Source organism: Microcaecilia unicolor, chromosome 7 (genome assembly GCF_901765095.1).
Source record: "Microcaecilia unicolor chromosome 7, aMicUni1.1, whole genome shotgun sequence".
NCBI lineage: Eukaryota > Metazoa > Chordata > Amphibia > Gymnophiona > Siphonopidae > Microcaecilia > Microcaecilia unicolor.
Window position 1 is genome coordinate 49,844,784 of NC_044037.1, and position 19,589 is coordinate 49,864,372.

A 19,589-nucleotide genomic window follows, 5' to 3' on the forward strand; every position below is an offset into this window, starting at 1 on the left:
AGAAGACAGATGCTGGGGCCGATGTGGGTAGCGTTAGGTGAAACACTGTTTGTGAGGGGGGAAACTGCCTTTAAAGGTAGACAGGGTAAGGTAACCTGAGGCACAGAGAGGAAGGGGAGTTGTTGGCTCTTATTTTTTTCCTGCACACGCAACACTGCCAGGTAAGCTCTGGACCAGCTTAACAGATAGGGACAATGACATCACAGGCTCAGGCATTTGGCGCCCTAGGCCAGAGCCTCACCTGGTCCATAGGTTAAGCCAGAACTGAAACTAGTGGTTTCTCAAACCTGTCCTAGGGGCTCCCCAGCCAATTAATTTTCCAGGATATCCATGATGAATATTCATGAGAGATTTGCATGTAGGGGAGGCATTGCATGTAAATCTCTCTCATGAATATTCACTGTGGATATCCTGAAAACCTAACTGGCTAGGGAGCCCCCAGAACAGGTTTGGGAAACACTGCCCTTAATCCAATATCCTTTTTTGTTTGTTTGTTAAGAGCATAGGAACAACTGTTTTAAAGCAGCACTTATTATTCCCTTGGCAATAACCTAGCTAAGTCTATTTTTCAGGAGGCATAGAAAGACTAATTTAATTTTATTAATATGTGCCATGTGGTGACTAACATTTATTGCAGTGCCATATACTGCACAGTGTACAGATAAATGGCCAGTTGGTCCCACAGCATTGCTTCCAGAACTACTGCTTTAAAATCCAGTTTTAATAATTTAGTTCTTAGTCTGAGAAGTAACCAATATATTTTTCCTTTCACTAGCTGAAAATACAATTTACAAATCCATTTTACTACTACTACTACTTAACATTTCTAGAGCGCTACTAGTACCAACCCATCTTCTAAGACAATAAACACAGTTTAATAAAATGGAATACAAATGGAGACATACCTATACAGATGGTTTACATGTGGCTTTACCCCAAGAGAGTTCATCCAGTTACGGAAAGTTCTTTCCTCGCGAGTCTCCCCTGAGTAAAGAACCACATGCATTACAACACACTGCATAAAACAGTATATCCACTGCTACTGAGAACTAGGTCAAATGTACTCAAGTAAAACAATTAAAAGTCCAAATTGTTCTTAGTGAGAGAGTTCCGCAGCAGGACAATCACCTGAGGAATTCTGACCCCACAGACACCAGGACCACACTGGGCATCTATATAAGGGGTCAATCACCCTTGTACATGGTACAAAACTCTCCTGGCCATCAAGCCACTGTCCTCCCCCTTCAAGTAACAACCCTGTAAGTTGTTTCAGAACGTGTGGTTTGACCATATCAAGTTCATGATGTGCAGCTGAATTATGAATTTTGAACTTGCTTATGATGCCAGTGTTTGGCTGCATGTGGCATACTGGGAGGGGGCAGGCTTTACTGACATGGCTAACTTTTCTCGGTAGGGACTAACGGTGGTGGTGGTAGTTGGGGGGGGGGGGGGGGAGAAGGGGGAATCTACCCTCTTGCAACACTACTACCATGAATTATGCTGCCCTATATAAACAACCTCCTTTCAAAATTAAAATAGTGAATGCCAATAGTGTGCGTGTGTGTGTAGATTCAGTTATTTCCTTCTACATTTCCCCTAAGATGGTCAGTCATTAGCTTTCGTGCTTGACAAAAAAGTAATAAATGTCTCTCTAGCACCATCTACTGGCAAAAAGTTGGCAATGGATTTAATGTCAAGGTTTCAGCACTATCATAGGAGGTTTGAGTAGGAAAATTCAGGTACTTGAAAGATCAAACCACATTAAGTAAAACTCACCAGTTAGAAGACAAGCAATTTAATGTTCGCTTGGCACAAATGACTACGTTTAGAACATGACTAGCAGTTGCGTGATCTCAATGTCTTGGTCTAGTCTAAATTGAACTACTACATAAACAGTTAACACGCACACACACCTTAACACTGTAAGTTAGTCAGCTCCCAAGCTCTTTCAAGTTTGTAAAGTGAATTTCACTTGGGTAAAACAAAATGTCCTCTCTTCTAAAGGAAACAGAAAACAAATATTTCCATAGGCAAAATTTTGCTATCAGTAATTAAATTACCCATGGTCAGTGGCATAGCCAGAAGGAAATTCCCGGGTGGATCCAGGAGCAGAATGGGTGGACAAATGCATTTTCTCTATGCTATGGCTCCCCCTCCCCCACCAAACTTACAGAATTAGTGCCTGCCACGCCAGCTGAAGGCATCCTCAACTTCAACCCCATGGCCATCAAAAGACCATGGCAGTTAGTGGGTGCTTTCCCAGCTCCCATGAACTGAGCAACCATGGTGTGCTGGTAGAGGCAGCTGGGAGTGCAGTTGCCAACTGCCACAGTGATTTGGTGACCTGGGGGTTCCAGCCAAAAAGGACTTCAACTGGTGAGGCTATTGTGCACTGCCTCTGGGTACGTTTGAACTAAAAGTGGATGGACCTAGGCTGCCCATGGCTAACCCCGGTCTCTGATGAATTTCAAGCAAATTATTATTAAAGTCTAAATGGTTTCTTTTAGTTATATACTTGCTTGTTGGCTGTCCAGCACCACTAATCTTGCCATTAAGATATAACGAATATAAATTAAATTTAAGATGTTGTTAAATCAGTTCTCACCTTCTAGTAGTGTCCAGTCAATGTCCTGATTCACAGGCTTGGTAAGTGCAGGGTATTTGTTAAATAGATTTGCCACAAAAGCCAAATTCAGTTTTGGGTTACCACTGACCACATCAGCAGGTGTGACGAACTGTCTGCAACCTAACCTATCTGCCTGCTGAAGCATGTACTCTGCTCTCTTCAAGTCATCTTTTTCCTGTGGAGTGAAATAAGTGAATATGAGACCCACCGGTGACTCTTTCTAGCAAGATTTATTTTTTATTTTTTTCAAACTTTGGAGCTCCCATTGTGAAGAGTCAGCAGCACTTCACAACCCAAATGGTCTATAAATGATCCATAGATCAGAGTGCTGGAATACATCAGTTGTGAGACAGAGAAAAAGAGCTATTATAGACTGTCTGGGCTTTTCTATACCTCTATGATTATAACAATTTTTCACACAAGAAGAAAGCCTAACAGACAAATGTTGAATTGTTTAATAAGATCCACAGAAATCTTATGAAAAGATAAATAGTTACATCTAGACAGAGACACAAAAGCTTTAGGTGTTTCAGGTTTGGATATAAGACAGTGAATCATGGGCAAGTAATTCATTTGGGGGTGAGAGTATCTGGCAGACTGCCCCTATGGAAAATGTAGTGATCAAAATATATATCTAAAAACCACATTTTTAAAGTTATGTCATTACTAAATATTTTGTAAGGCCTCAGAAGGTAAGTATATTGTATCTATAAGTGAATTATGCACCCCAAAAATTATAATCAATACAATTCAGACATTAACATAAAAATTCAGGGTAGGAAATATGTCCCTATCAGAGGGTTTGAGCAGAATCCTGGGATTTTTTTTTTGTTGTTGTTAAAAAGTTATTATACAATATCCAAGCAAGAACTTGTACAGAACATTTAGGATATTATAGAGAGAGAATAAAAAAAATTACAATAGAATGAAGTTCATAGACTCTAAATGAAATCTAAATAAAATATTGCCTCTCAATCCCAATACTTAGTCCATAAATGAGAGGATCCATAAAGAAAAGCACAAGGAAAAAAAAAACCTCAGAAAACAAAGAAGGGAGGTGGGTAGTGGATGTACCCAGTCCTGCGATATTTTACACCAACTAGTTATTAATCTCAGAGGACAATCAGGATCACAGTTCATTCACGACTGATGTCACTTGACTGCCTGTATGGGAACGAAAAGGCGTATCTCTGTTTTGTGACCACCACCATAAGGTGTTCCTTTTCCTTTTTAAATATCCATATTTGTCAACAGTTTGATTTTGCTACAGCAGGGGGGGGCATTATATCAGAGAAAGACCATGTACATGTATAGTGTCTGGGGCCTGGTCAAGTTTCCTTCAGTGCCTTTTATGTTTTAGATTAATCTTTTTGATATATTGCATTTCACTTCAATGAAATAAAGCTGTTTACCATAAACCATAAGGAAAATAGAAAAGAAAATGAAGGAAAAAAAAATAAAATTAGGTTCTGCAATAAAAGCAAAAAACAAAGTTGCACAAAACAACGATGACTTAATTTGGGTATTTATACCTACCCGAATGCCTAAGAGAAGCTCAAAATTAGCTTCCTTTCCCTGAAAAGCTTGAGAAAAAAAAAAGCCATGATTTATCTTCTTTCTTAAGTCTATAAAACAAGGGCTCAGTTTTAAGCTCCTTCAAAAAGGCAGAAAATAATCCTAAAATAAAACAAAGCAGCAGCTTCTCTCATGAACCAGCACTGCTAAACATTCAACTCCTTTTCCCTTTCCCAGATGACTAAGAGATTTGAAGGGCAAAGAGAGAGAGTCTGGCATTTCTAAGTCCAATCTACCATCGTCAGACGCATCTATCTTGAGAAATCCAAAAGCTGTATCAAATGCTTGAGATGCTTCAATATTCAGATGTAATCAATTTCCTTTAAACACTGATCAAGTCCATCAGGACTGACATCAGCCGATTCCCACTAGAAGGCTTAGACTTCAACATAGGTTGTCACACAGATGTCAAATAGAACAAAAACCCTGTCTGAATGATACAAAAACCCAGAGAATAACTACACCTTGAATCCTCCTGTGTCCTAACATTCCCTAAAATGGCCAAGTTAAAGACATGGTTCTTCTACTACATGATAATAATACAGCTAACCGGGTTATGAGCTGCCTCACCCAATGAATGGAATAAAATTCCCATATGTATCTCTAGTAGACGACGATCCCTTCACCATACACCTTCACAACCAGAGGAAAGGTGGATAAATCATACCTTTTGGACGACAGCAATGAACAACCAAAGAAAACATAACACACAATAACATTCAGTTCATAAGAAAGTGGGATGAAGTAAACTGAGCAAAATAGCACCACTTAAAAAGAAAAAAAATAGAACTAAAAAAAAAAAAACAACCACATCTCCGGTTTAATGATGAGCTCCTACATATGAAAAAAAAAAAAAACTCTGTAGGAAACTAGAAAAAAAATGGTCCAAAACCAAAACAGACAAACAAAACCATATGGAGGAAAGCTATAAGAACATATACAAAAACTTAAAGCAGAAATATGTGAACCCTGAACAAATCAATACGAAAAACCCAAACTGTACTAGCATCAAATGAAATACCACTAACTGCAGATGAACTTGCACAACATTTCGAACAACAACAACAAAAAAATAGTAAAAACAAGATCAAACCTCCTACATGACTGAAATCAACAACGTGCATATCAAGGCAGAGAGAATCTGGTCTTCCATCAAGACACCCAAAACCAGCACAGTCAAGACATTACTGACAAAATATCCACTTGCAAACTGTCTAATAGATAACTGCCCTAACTATATGATGAAACAACCACCAGACTGGTTCATTGAAAGCTTTACCAAACACATCGCATACATGTTTTTGAATGGCCAGTTCCCAGCAGAAAAGGGCGACACTCTACTGACCCCAATTCCTAAAAATACTACTAGTAAGATCAGAGATCTCACAAAGTACAGGCCAGTGGCCTCAATACCACTACTGACAAACGATGGAGGGACTGGTAGCAAAGCAAATGATAGAATACCTGACACAATTTTCAATCCTCCACACTTCTCGATAAGGCTTCTGACCACTATACAGTACCAAAACAGTCATAACCACTCTTACAACAAAAGTCTAACATGCCAAGGACAGAAAGTCTTACTATGCAGTGGCAACATGGTTCAATGGGTTTTTTTTTTTTTTTTTTAAGGACCAGATCCTATATTGTAAAGACGTATAACCAGATCTTCTGATCTCTGACGACGTCACCATCTACATACCTTTTAACAGCAGCATCATAGAAATATTGGAGAAGATTAAAATAGGCCTGGACCTTTTTAAAAAAATTATTATTCCTTTCACATGTTGTTAAAGCTCTCAAGTCTATAAATCAATTGTACACTTGTTAATTCAAAGTTTAATGCAGGGCTCGACAAACTATAATCAAAAACAGCGAAGATGACGCCAAAAAAAACCAACAAAGGGAAAGAAAAGCAAAAAAAGGGGAAAAACAAAAAGAAAATGTACAAAAAGGAATTACAAAATGAAAAATACAAAATGCACACAAAGAAGAAAAAACTATAAAAACAGAATTATGAAAAAAAGGTGGAAATCAAAAAAAGACAACAACACAAGCAAAAATGAAAAAAATTTAATAAATTTATTAAGGTGATATGACTCGACACAGCTGTGTTTCGGCCCAACTGGCCTGCGTCAGGAGTCTAAATAAAACAAATTAAATTTGATTTAAAACATATCGATTATTAACATCTTAGACTAAAACTCGACAAACTCCCAGGCACCAGGTCACCACAATGCCTAGAAATTGCATCTTGGCACCATGACTTCATGTCCCTGAATGAAGATGTGTCACAGAGCTGCTAAACAGCACATATCCCACTGCCACATACAAAAGTGGGTTCTCTACAAGCTTGAGTCACGCAGTGCAAGTTTGAGCTGGTCTTGAAGTTGAGTTCCTTGAGACTTCCTCAACTTACTGCTTTGTGCAGCTCAAGCATAGAGAGAACTGAATGAAGGTGAAGAAATGAGCTATGTATTATTGGAAAGGGAAACAGGTAGCAGACTCCCAGGCACACTGTCAAGAGAGGGAGAAAAAGAGAGAGACAGACACACAGACAGACTCTGGGTGAAAGCTTGGGGGGGGGGGGGGGTGGAATTAGATATGGAGCCACAGGCCATGGTGATACCTGAAACACAGGTAATTGCTTCGTTTCACCTGTCACACAGCTGACGGCACACTTTCTGAAGAGAGATGGCTGGCTTCTGTCAGTGATTTAATGAATTTTTTGACCAGAGACATAGAATAGGAATACAGACTTAAATAAATCAGTTTTTAACAGTTACTGTTAATTTGAGAGGAGATTCCACTCCCCCAGAACTTCACTGGGAACAATGTTGGAGGAGTGGGAAAGGAGAAGTGAGCTGCCTCAGACGCCGGCTCCCAGATTTAATGATAATTTGTTGAGGCATGGGTTAACAGAAAAAAATATTTTGCACACACTAAATTTAATGGGCTAATGAATACACATTCCTTCTACATACTTACACTGAAACCAGACATATTGATGTCAATTCTCTCTTCTCCTTCTTTTTGTCCCTTTGGTGCAATTTGATTGAGGAGATGGAAATAGGCTCTTGAATCCTATAGAAATGGACACGAACAAGCTTTTAAACATTTGATAGGTCCTATTAAGTTCATAAATGCATGCTTCATTTTGGAATACCTCCACTAAGCATGTTTTGATGACAAGTCCATAAATGTTGAGCTGCTTTGGCTAAAAGGAAGAATTTAAAATTAACTTTGTACCTTCACTGAGATACTGAAGTCAGTAAGCTGGACACAAGAAGGAATAAAATGCACAAGCAGAAATCCAAAGGCGGCAAACAGAAGAAAAAGAAAGAAAGAAAGTTAGACAGCTCAACAGCCAGTTTTTCGAACTACCAACTCAGTCAAGGAAGGCTTATAAGCATAGCAAAAGTTTGAAGAGTTTTAAGGTTAATCTATTAAACTATGTATAAACGGCTACCAAAACAAGCTCAATGAAACGCCATCAACAAAATGGAAGCTTTAGTAGAAGTTAGAAAGGTGATTGCATTGCTTTGACTTTAAGACAGACACAGACTATTGTTTACAAAAAAATATATACCTATAAAAAAGAAAAAAATAGCTATATACAGATATCACCTTATTATCTAAAGAGAATGATAAAAATACTTTAAAAAAAAATATTACAGCATGTATCAGGAAAAACATATCTGAAGAAAGATCTCCTCACAGGGCAGCTACAGGAGTCCTTGTGCTAAAATACTATATTCTGACCTCATTATAAGCCTGGCTCTAGAGCAATCCTCATTCTGTATATTATACTTTACCATGTAAAATGAGTTTATCTTGTTGGGCAGACTGGATGGACCGTACAAGTCTTTTTCTGCCATCATTTACTATGTTATACTTTGCTTCTTCTATCAAGTGCATTGTGTGCTTCGATTCATACCATGGAACTGGCCTACATGAATACATGAGTAACTTATTTCTGCATCAATGTTATTAAGTCACTCAAGGAGTCTTTTACTAAAGATTAGCTTGAGTTATCTGCAGCAGGGCCCATTTTAATGGGGCCCATTGCAACAGTGCTTTTAATAAAGATTTGAAGACCTCATCCCCACGCCTGATCGTCATTTTGTTTATCCTCTACTCCTTTATAAAAACTGCCCCTGAAAAACTGGAGAAATCATGGCTAAAATGAAGCTGTGGACATTTATACCTGCTTGGGAGCAGATATAAATTCTTTACACAAAGCATGCATTAACACTCATTTTATAAAGCACATGCATAAACTACCCCAAGTCCACCCACTAACAAGTCTGCTCCAGAACTGTATGAAGTGTGTGCCTTTTTTAGTTTTTGGAGGAGGGTAGGGGGAAAAATTTTTATAAGCAGCATGTACATATAAAAATATATTCACAGTAGAAGTCCAAAAATGCAGACTGCTCGGGGGATCGGGGCAGTCCAAATTTTCTGGATTCTCGGGCAGTAGAAGTCCAAAAATCCAGACTCGGGGATCGGGTCGGTCCAAATTTTCTGGATTCTCGGGCAATACTTTTAAAATTCAAATTTGAGGACGAATAAAGAGATATATAACTTCACTGTGACTCATATTTGCAGGTTTTTACTGCATTGTCAAAGCTATATTTGCTAGTGTTTTTGATCTGAAGTCCTTTAGCTCAAATGTAATTTTGTGAATATGTATTAAGAATATTAATTTTTGAAGTCACATGTTTGACTTAAGCATAACACAACACTTCATAACTTTATACTGTGACATTTTTACATACATCATACAATATTCATTATGTGTGGTTGGGAGGCGGGGATAGTGCTGGGCAGACTTATATGGTCTGTGCCCTGAAGAACACAGGTACAAATCAAAGTAGGGTATACACAAAATTAGCACATATGAGTTATCTTGTTGGGCAGACTGGATGGACCGTGCAGGTCTTTTTCTGCCATCATCTACTATGTTACTGTGTGTGTGTGTGTGTATTTTTTTTTTTTCAATCTGTATTAGGTATCTTTATTTAATGTACCACTTATACAGTGCCAACAACCTAAAAATCACAGGCTCATAGTCTGATGCCTGAAAAAGGCTCAATTATATTTAGACATGACTACAGCAGTTTACTATTTTATAGATGCGTAAGACTTAATTGCCCATTGTCAGCCATACTTTTATCTTTAATATAAACTCCTTGCACTATAGTAGAGGGACTGCTAACACTATTGTAGAAAATATTTGGTACAGTGATTATCCCCCTTATTATTCTAATCACCATATTTGTTCATAACTGAATATTCAGTTTTTTTTTAGAAAGGCTCTTTAGAAGTAACAACAATGGCATGGTTAAGTAATCAGAATGCATATATTGTTGTACTAACCTTTGTTACAACTGTTCACGCCCAGCGCTGCCTGTGGATCTTGTCTCTCACCTTTTCTGTTTTTGGTTCTGCAGCGCAACGGCAGCCATACTCACAGGCAGTCTATGGTATACACTATGCCTTCCCCTCTGACACGTTCTGCCCCTTTCGTTGCAACTTCCTGTTGTAGGAAGGGCGGGACAGGTCAAAGGGGAAAGGCACAGTGCAAGTGGAAGAAGCCTGTGAGTAAGCTCCTGCTACAGTATCGAAGGACTTCAGGAAAGGTAAGCGACAGATCTGCGGGCAGGGCCGGATGTGGGGAGAAAAATGCTGGACCATGCGCAAAGGGAGGAAGGAAGGAAGGATGCCTTAGGGACCTTGCAGAGCAGAAAAAGCAAGCAGGCAAGGTTGGGAACATGTGTGTGATGGGGACGGGGGGGGGGATGGGAGGAAGTCCAGTATCGCAGGCAGTCCGAAAATTGCTAATTTTGAAGGTCCGGATTCCGGCATTCGGATTTTTGGACTTTTACTGTATAAAAATTATGCCCTAACTAAAACGTTACACACTTCTAGCTTTTTCTCCCTTTATGGGCTTTTATATTGGGATGACAATTTTAAATTCTAGTATTTGAGTCAAATAATGCTTGTGTACATAAAATGAGAATTATCTGAGCGCCTATGACAGTTTTCACAGTATCCATTTGCTTAGCGCTCATATGCTCTGTCAGTACCTTGATATCGGAACTGAAATTATTAATTTTATTCCAGCCTGCATTTTCCAAATGGAAGTTGGCCCATCTCAGAAGCAATTCTTCAGGTGACAATTTCATAAGATCCTCAAGGGTTTCACCATCTCGCAATAAAGCAGCCAATGCTGAAAAGAGAGGAGAGTTAACTCACTTTATCAAAACAAAGCTAAACTGTTATGACACATACATACTGAGAAATTGTGATGCCATTTCTACCCATTATGGGTCAATAAAAAGAAGCATTACCATAATGTTTTGAGACTACAGGTCTACATATTTGTTTTAATGTCCTGGGTTAAAAGCGAGTCCCAGTTATGTAACAGTGGCACCAAGTGGTTGATTTAGGCCTCATACCATAAGATGTTTATTAAAACTTAACTTTTACCGAACAAGCGGTTTATAATTTCTAAGAGTATAACAGCAAAAGAAAGATGAACGCCATTATTATAACAGAAAAGCCTAACACATCCACACAAGGAACCACTCATACCATAAAGACTTTTCATTTCTCAAGGATCTTGTGTCCTGCAGGCAGCCAGTATATCTTACTAATACAGGAGCATAGCTACGGGTGGGCCTGGATGGGCCCAGGCCCACCCAATTTCAGCTCAGGCCCGCCCCCCACCCAACCGCACACACACACTGCAGCAGAAACGGCACCCGCTCTGGCTCAGCAGCTGATCTCTCCAGACTCGCAGCGGCGAACTGGTGCGGGCGGCGCCAGTAAAAGCAGCCAGGCTCTTCGACTCCTGTTCCTTCCCTCTGCTCACCACCCCTCCCAATCATCTCCTGCTCCTTCCATCTGCTCACCACCCCTCCCAATCCCATCCATCTCCTGTTCCTTCCCTCTGCTCACCACCCCTCCCAATCCCATCCATCTTCTGCTCCTTCCCTCTGCTCACCACCCCTCCCAGTCCCATCCTTCCCTCTGCTCACCACCCCTCCCAATCCCATCCATCTTCTGCTCCTTCCCTCTGCTCACCACCCTTCCCAGTCCCATCCTTCCCTCTGCTCACCAACAATAAAGAACAACAACGTAGATGCAGGCAGCAGCTCACAGGTTTGCTTCCTGTGATTTGAGTGAACAGACGGCGGCTGCGCGGGGGAGTAGAAAGAGATTTTCTAAATGACTTCCAGTTCCTTCCCTCCTTCTCTAGTTGCAGCGGCGAACTGGCGGGCGGCGCCAGTAAAAGCCAGTCTCTTCGACTCCGTCCTTCACTTCCCTGCCCTCTCAGCGTCCCGCCTTCCTGATGTCATTTCCTTTCGGGCGGGCGGGACGCGCTGAGAGGGCAGGGAAGTGAAGGACGGAGTAGAAGAGACTGGCTTTTACTGGCGCCGCCCGCCAGTTCGCCGCTGCAACTAGAGAAGGAGGGAAGGAACTGGAAGCCATTTAGAAAATCTCTTTCTACTCCCCCGCACAGCCGCCACCGTTCACTCAAATCGCAGGAAGCAAACCTGTGAGCTGCTGCCTGCATCCACGTTGTTCTTTATTGTTGGTGAGCAGAAGATGGATGGGACTAGGAGGGGTGGCGAGCAGAGGGAAGGAGCAGGAGATGGATGGGACTGGGAGGGGTGGTGAGCAGAGGGAAGGAGCAGGAGATGGATGGGACTAGGAGGGGTGGCGAGCAGAGGGAAGGAGCAGGAGATGGATGGGACTGGGAGGGGTGGTGAGCACAAAGTATGGGCAATAGGAGACTAATGAAGTGGGTGAAAGATCGGAGAGGAATTTAGGAGACTGGGGAAGGGAGAGACAGAGGGGGGAATGGGAGTGCTGGAGAGGGAATGAGAGGGAGATAGTCAAAGGGGAGAGAGGAGCATCGATGGACATGGATGTGAGGACAGGGCCCAGGGAGAGAGGAGAAATTGCTGGATATGGAGGGGAGGGCAGGGAGAGAATTGTTGGACATGGATGGACGGGAAGGAAGGGAACCAGGAAGGAGATGCACATGGATGGAGGGGAGAAAGAAGAAATTCTGGACATGGATGGAGGGGAGGGAAGACAGAGAAAGGAGATGCACATAGATGGAGGGGAAGGGAAAGAGAAGAAATGCTGACATGGATGGAGGAGAGGGAAGAGAGAGAGGAAGGAGATGATATGAGGGGAAAGGAAGAGAGGAGAAAAACTGCACATGGATGGAGAAAATAGGCAGAAGCTGGATCCCAGCTGCGGAGGTCCCAGCTTTTACTTACGGATGTAGAGCAAGAAATGAAGAAGAAAGGAGGAAAGTAAAGAAATAAATGGAAAGGAAGCCCTGGAAACAGAGTTAAGAGGACAGATAGCAGCAGAATCAGATACTGGGCCAGCATGATCAGAAAAACAAAGTCACCAGACAACAAAGGTAGAAAAATCATTTTATTTTCATTATAGTGTTTGGAATATGTCCACTTTGAGAATCAGGTGCTCAACATTAAAAGTTTATATTTATTTACTTATTTATGGCATTTTATCCCACATTAAACATGACTTAGATTGGCACCTGGGATCATTTATTTATTTTTTTTCTGGAGAGAGTATTGCAATGCCTCCCCCCACCCCCCAAGGATCTCTCTCCGGCTATAACCAGCTCTGCTATTTTGAGGGGAGGTGGGCCTAGTGCTCACCCATCCAACCTGTTGGCCCACCCAAAAATTCACTTCTGGCTACGCCACTGTACTAATATATTCCATTACTACATTCTACTTCAATGTCAAAAGCCTGATTTAAAAACCAGGTCTAACAGAACCTTACATTTATTAAAATTTGGCTCTGTCTGTATAAAAATGTGGACGATTATTCCACAAATAAGGTGCTGCATTAAAAAAAAAAAAGCCTTAAACTACATAGATACTCATCTGGCTCTCTTTGGATTGGTATGATCTGGAAGGAGTCTTGTGCATGGCCTCTACTTAAGGCTTGTTACTGCAATGACTAGATCAAAATAAATTGGGAAAGGTAATAAACGAGGGGAATAAATGCTTAAGTAGTTGCAAAGGAAGGTTAAGGCCAGATACCAGTCCTAGTTTTGACTGAGGAAGGGACTGTGTTCAGGTATTTCCCTAAGCCTTAAAAAAAAAAAAAAAAAAAAACTTATACTAATACCTCCTTGACCCAAGTGTATCATTCTCAGGTATCTGGTCAAAATTGCCCCAGTCAAAAAAAAGCCCAGAGACACAATAACCCTAACAAAAACGAACAAAAAAAACCTAAAATTCTCCCCGACTTAATAGCATCAGCAAACAAAACAAAACAAAAACAAAACAAAAAAAATGCCCAACCACGTGGAGAGGCATAATTGAACGGCGCCGGCCATCTCTGGGGCCGGCGCTGTAAGTGGGCGGAACCAACCGTATTTTCGAAAAAGATGGCCGGCATCTTTTTCTTCACTAATATGGTTGGGCCCGGCCAAATGTCAGAGCTCGCCGGGTTTGAGATGGCCGGCATCAGTTTTCGGCCATTATGGAAAATAATGCCGGCGATCTCAAACCCGGCCAAATCCAAGGCATTTGGTCGTGGGAGGAGCCAGCATTTGTAGTGCACTGGTCCCCCTGACATGCCAGGACACCAACCGGGCACCCTAGGGGGCACTTCTAAAAATTAAAAATAAAAACAGCTCCCAGGTGCATAGCTCCCTTACCTTGGGTGCTGAGCCCCCCCAAAACCCACTCCCCACAACTCTACACCATTACCATCGCCCTTATGGGCGAAGGGGGGCACGTACATGTGGGTAAAGTGGGTTTTGGAGGGCTCCCATTTACCACCACTTGTGTAACAGGTGGGGGGGGATGGGCCTGGGTCCACCTGTCTGAAGTGCACTGCACCCACTAAAAACTGCTCCAGGGACTTGCATACTGTTATCAGGGAGCTGGGTATGTATGACATTTAAGGCTGGCATACAGGCTGGCAAAAAAGATTTTTTTGGGGGGTGGGAGGGGGTTGGTGACCACTGGGGGAGTAAGGGGAGGTCATCCCTGATTCCCTCCGGTGGTCTTTTGGTTAGTTGGGGCTCCTTTTTGAAGCTTGCTTGTGGAAAAAAAAAAAGGGACCAAGTAAAGCCGGCCAAATGCTCGTCAAGTCTGGCTTTTTTTTTTCCCACTATTGGGCAAAGCCTGTCATCTCGTGAGCAAGCCCCCGTCCCGCCCTGCCTTCACTACCCTACCGACACGCCCCCTTGATGTTTTGCCGGCTCCGCAACGGAAAGCAGTTGAATCCGGCCAATCGGCTCTCAATTATACTGATTTGGCTGGGTTCAGGAGATCGCTGGCCATCTCCAGATGTGTCAGAAGATGGCTTGCGATCAATTTCGAAAATGAGCTGGATAATGTCCACCTAACGTATTAGCTCCCGACAAAATGGCCCACTTACTGATTTTTAATCTCTCCTTTTCGCTGCATTTTCTTATTTTTCACAGGGATATGTGCGTGAGAGGCTGCGATGCAGGTAGGTGCACACAGTTAGCGAGAAGTGCCGCCCCCTCATGTTCTCACCTTTGCCAGTTTCTTGCCATGAGTGAGTGCTTAGCACCTCTTGCCAGTGTTTCCCATCTCCCACCGGGATCGGAAACAGCAAATTGTCAGCCAAAGATATTTTCAGCATGTAGCAACCGCACCCATACTTTTACAAACGTTTTAATTCATATGAAATGTTATTCAATGCACATTTTAATATACTTAATGTTTTTGAAATTGTATTTTGCTTATGTCTTTTATTGAAGTATTTGTATACTTTCTTTTGGTAGCTTTTTTATTTTTGTAATGGGCTACTTTTGCAAAGGAGACTATTTTGTCAAGGGTTATTTTGTGGGAGAGGCCATTTCATCAAGGGCTATTTTGTTAGGGGCCAATTTGTCAAGGGATATTTTTTGTTACAAGGAGTGTTGGGGCTATTTTGTCGGAGTGATACTCTCTCATACACCAGCATATAAAAAGCACAAAGAGTCTTTAAAACAGTAAATAGATTGTTAAGGCATCCACGACTCTTCAATTTATATTTCTAAAGTCCCACTAGAACATAGGTACCATTGTCTGCAGGTGGCTATGCCATACAGTGTAGGTCAGATGAAACGTGATTCTCTAGCCACAGCATCTCTAACTGGAGGTTGCGGGAATGGTTTATTCCAGTATCCATAGAGGGAAGTGACCTCATGCAGTTTTTAAGGACCAAGTTGGTGCTTGACAGATCAGGAATTCTACCTCTTCTTTTGCATGAAATCTTCAGGCCCAAGACTTGGCAAGGAACCTGGGCCTTGAGTGGGAGACTGACTGCTAGCTCACAACCACTGGCTGAAGAGCTTTTATTTATTTTTTTCCTATTTTGTTTTTCATCTTGGAAGCTTTGTCTGTTCTTCCTTTCTACACAGAGGACAGAAATTTCCTAATACATTTCTCTATGGCCCTGCTCCTCATGTGTGTGGGGGGGGGGGGGGGGGGGGGGGGGGGGGGATCACATGTACATGATTTGAGGAAGGGCTTTTTGTCACTCAATAATGTTCTGTGGTTGAGACCATTAGTTACCCCTATGTTGCTAAACCTGAGATACACACTGCCCACTTAGCATAAATTTGAAGGAGGAACGATATCCACACAGTGCCACAGTAGGAGAAGATCACCACCAGAGGAAGCTCCCAAAAGAACACAAAAAGAGGAGAGAACTGGAGGCCAATAATCAAAGAAGAGGACCTGAGGTACCTGGGGAATCCTTACTGAATAGAGAAAGCTCTCCAGTTTGCAACGGTAAAGCCCCAAGGTCCAAGCAGTAACAGAAGGGAACAGATGAGGATGATATGAGAAAGAAATGTGCATAGTGCCAAACAGTATGTTGAAATATCAGTCGAGACAGTTTACCGACACAACTATGAATACAGTTAGGATCTTAGGCCTTCAAGTTCAGTATATCCTCCCAACAAAAGCCACCCTAGCTTTTAAGGAAAGGCCTGAAAGGGTTATACATAGTACCCCTCTTGTATAGCCTTTTAGAGACAATAATAAGTATAAACTAACATAACCCCAGAATGTATATGCAATAGTACTTCTACTCAAGACAAAAAACCATACAAAGGATTGGAAAGGTTAAACTTACATACTGGTGCCAAATGAAAAACTATTATTGCTCCTAGGCAGTTTGTGGCCTTTGCTAAAGAACACAATTATCATATAGCCATTAACCTTGCTAGAGTTGAAGCATGCCAGGGTGACCACAAACTCATTAGAATCAATAATAGTGTAGAGAGCCACAGATGGAACAAGGTGGAGCCAGGATATGGAGGAAGCAACTTTATTCAAGGATCCGACATGGCTCGTGTTTCATTAAATGCCTGCATCAGGGGTCAACTCCCACAAATAAGGAAACAAACGCTGGCAGTCGACTATGTTGACCCCTGACGCAGGCATTGGTCAAAACACAGGCCGTGTTAGGTTCTTGAATAAAGTTGTTTCCTCCATATTCTGGTTCTGTCTCGTTCCATCTGCGGCCCTCTACAACACGTTCTTCTGTGTTGCTGTTTTCCTCTGACCTGCTCAGTTCACAAACTGGCCAAGTCCAACTAAACTAAACATAGTGGACATCACTTTAGTGCTGCTGGTTAATATATTGTTACCTTCATTTTTGCTCAGCTCGATGTCAGCAAACAAGCCAATCTTAATTATCTGCCAGAGAAGCCCCAGGACCAGATGGGGTTTTCCTGCTTTTAAGTCTTCTGCTCCAATATTGACTACGTGACAACCAATAGCAGAAGCAGAATTCAATGCTAAGTTCAAGTTTTCCTGTGAATGAGAGTTTAAAAAAAAATTGTCATTTTCAATCAACAGGTTAATACCCTATATAAATTCAATTCAAAGGAATTAAAAAAAAGAAAGACATTTGTAATTGAAGACTTAACTTTACTATTAAAATGACAATCAAAAGGCAATATCTTAACTCCCTCAGGAGGTGCTGTTCTTTAAATGGCGCTCCAAGTTGCATTGTTTATAGAATAGCGCTTACAATCTATTTCCATGCCAAACTTTGGTGTAAATCCTGGTGTGTAAGTTAAGCATGGATCCCTGGTATTCAGTATTACTGTGTGCATCTTTAGTGAATGCCCCTTGACCTGCCCATGTCCCTCCCATGGCCACACCCCCTCGAGTTGTGCGCTATAAGATTTGCTTGCGGATTGCTACAGAATAGTGCTAGCAAGATGCACGCACTTATCCAAATTGTTGCCAATGCCAATAATTGATTGTAAGCACCCATTGGCAAGGATTGGCACATTAGCCAATTTAGTTGCACGCATATCTCATGATGGCGTGCAATTTGCACGACATATATAGAACCCAGGAATGTATGCATAATCTTGACTTTTACCAGTTAACTACCCAGAAGCCAACACTGGACAAGCAGAGTACGCTTTAGATGTACCATAAAAACAGTATGTTCCATAAACATATTTGGCAACAGTTTAGAACTATTCAACAGCTGGAGTTTATCATCATTCTTAACAAAGCTTAAGAACAGACTTGCAGAGGTATAGCCCTGAGTAGATGAAACACTTGCATCTTTCTGCAAAGGGTACAGTTATCATGAGAGAAGATGGAGAAGTTGCTCTTGATCTTGAGAAACAGGTGAATCTGCTAGTCCAAGATGACTCACAGAGCCAGCATCAAGGGTCTTCGACTGCGTCAAGTCTGCGAGATGCTTCCACTGAACAAGCGCTTACCAGTCTTACGTCCATAGAATTTTAGCAGACTTCCCTTCAGTTGTATTCCTCAGTTCAGCATGAATAAGGTATATTATATATATATATATATATATATATATATATATATATATATATATACACACACACACACACACATACATATACACACACCACCTCGGTAAAGCTTAAGACAATGGACAAGTCATCAGTATTTAACTGAAATAACTTTCAAATTATATTTATACCTCAGTCATCACTACCACAGCTGTACAATCTTTGGTGCAAAGGGCAATGATATAGCCAATGTTTGTAAAATCTAATTAAATAACTAGATAAACTTGTAATGGTATCAGTTTATTACTGAAATATGTAGCATATTTGCTGGATTATATATACACCAATATATTTGTGTATCTTTTAAAAATATATATTTGACACGGCAGCAGAGAGAATAGTTTCATTTCAAGCCCATCTCTCTCCATTCCTTTTTCTGGGAACTTCTGAGATAGTTAATCACAAACACTTAAACACAAAAGAGCTTCCTCTGCCCTCCCACCTAACAAAAGATGGACTAAGGTGGACACCTGAATACTCAGGAGAAGCATAAACAGGACATTTGCTTGTCAAAGGTATACCTGCCCCTCCCATCAGCTTCCAGACATGTGCAGAAAGGAAGGACTTGTAATGTGTATCTGCCCCAGAGACTGAACAGGACATCAAAAGACATTTGCCAGCAAAGTCCAGACTGTAAGTCTCGTGATGTCATAAGACATGGGACCAACTCAGGGGTCGTGTGCAGACCAAGATACCACAATGCTTTGCAAATGCTCAGGGGTCGTGTGGAAACCAGGAAATCAGGACAAAGATCCACATGGCATATCCTCCTGCAGCTTGAAAAATATAAAAGGACAAGCTGTTTCCCAAGATGCAGATTCTCTTCACTGCAGCAAGGCAGATTCTCTTCACTGCAAGCAAGTCAGATTCTCTTCAGCTGCAGAAGCCCTCCTGTCCTCAACATGTGCTCATCAATCAGCTGGACCACAGCATGCTTGTAACAAGGACTTGTAAGTTAACCTACCTGCTACTTTGTTCTATTTTAGGCACAGATTACCTGTAAAGATTCCTTTTAAAACCTACCTCTCGTGTGCAATTGTATATTAAATCAACCTTTTTGAAGCTAAAAATACGGTCTCTTTGTGCTCTGAGTATACTTAATTTATTTAATTTATTGCAATTATCACCTTTGGTGATTGGTGGAGAAATCAATATAAATACAGCACCTGCTCTTAAATTATAAGCAGTGGCGAGTTGCTCTCGAGCTATTTTCCCCAAAATAAATCATTTCCTCTAACAAACTGAAGAGTTTAGTTCCAAAACCCGTAAAACGTGAAAAGCTGTTTTCTAGATAAATGAACATTTTTATTTACAAGAATTCGAGCTAACATAAGAACATTTTTTTCACTGAATATCATCTCTTATAAATGAATGCATTTAGTGCAAATATCATTCACCTTAAGGCCATCCATGAAGGCACTGTGCTTCCAGTATAAATGCATTTGAAAAAAAACGTGCTCAACAGTTTTTCAAATTAACTCTTCAATTACTTACAGCAATATACTAGCCCGAACA

At 41.2% G+C, this 19,589-nt stretch overlaps 1 protein-coding gene across 3 annotated transcripts in view; it reads right to left on the minus strand.

Annotated features, from left to right (window-relative positions):
* Positions 1–19,589, minus strand: part of PLS3 (plastin 3) — a 263,150-nt gene that overhangs the window by 22,696 nt on the left and 220,865 nt on the right. For all 3 annotated transcript variants that reach the window (XM_030208871.1, XM_030208872.1, XM_030208873.1), the window contains 5 exons: positions 16,881–17,046; positions 10,291–10,433; positions 7,190–7,285; positions 2,606–2,801; positions 906–984 (listed from right to left, as the gene is read on the minus strand). In XM_030208871.1, the coding sequence (XP_030064731.1) occupies positions 906–984; positions 2,606–2,801; positions 7,190–7,285; positions 10,291–10,433; positions 16,881–17,046 (680 nt within the window). The remainder of the gene's footprint in view (positions 1–905; positions 985–2,605; positions 2,802–7,189; positions 7,286–10,290; positions 10,434–16,880; positions 17,047–19,589) is intronic.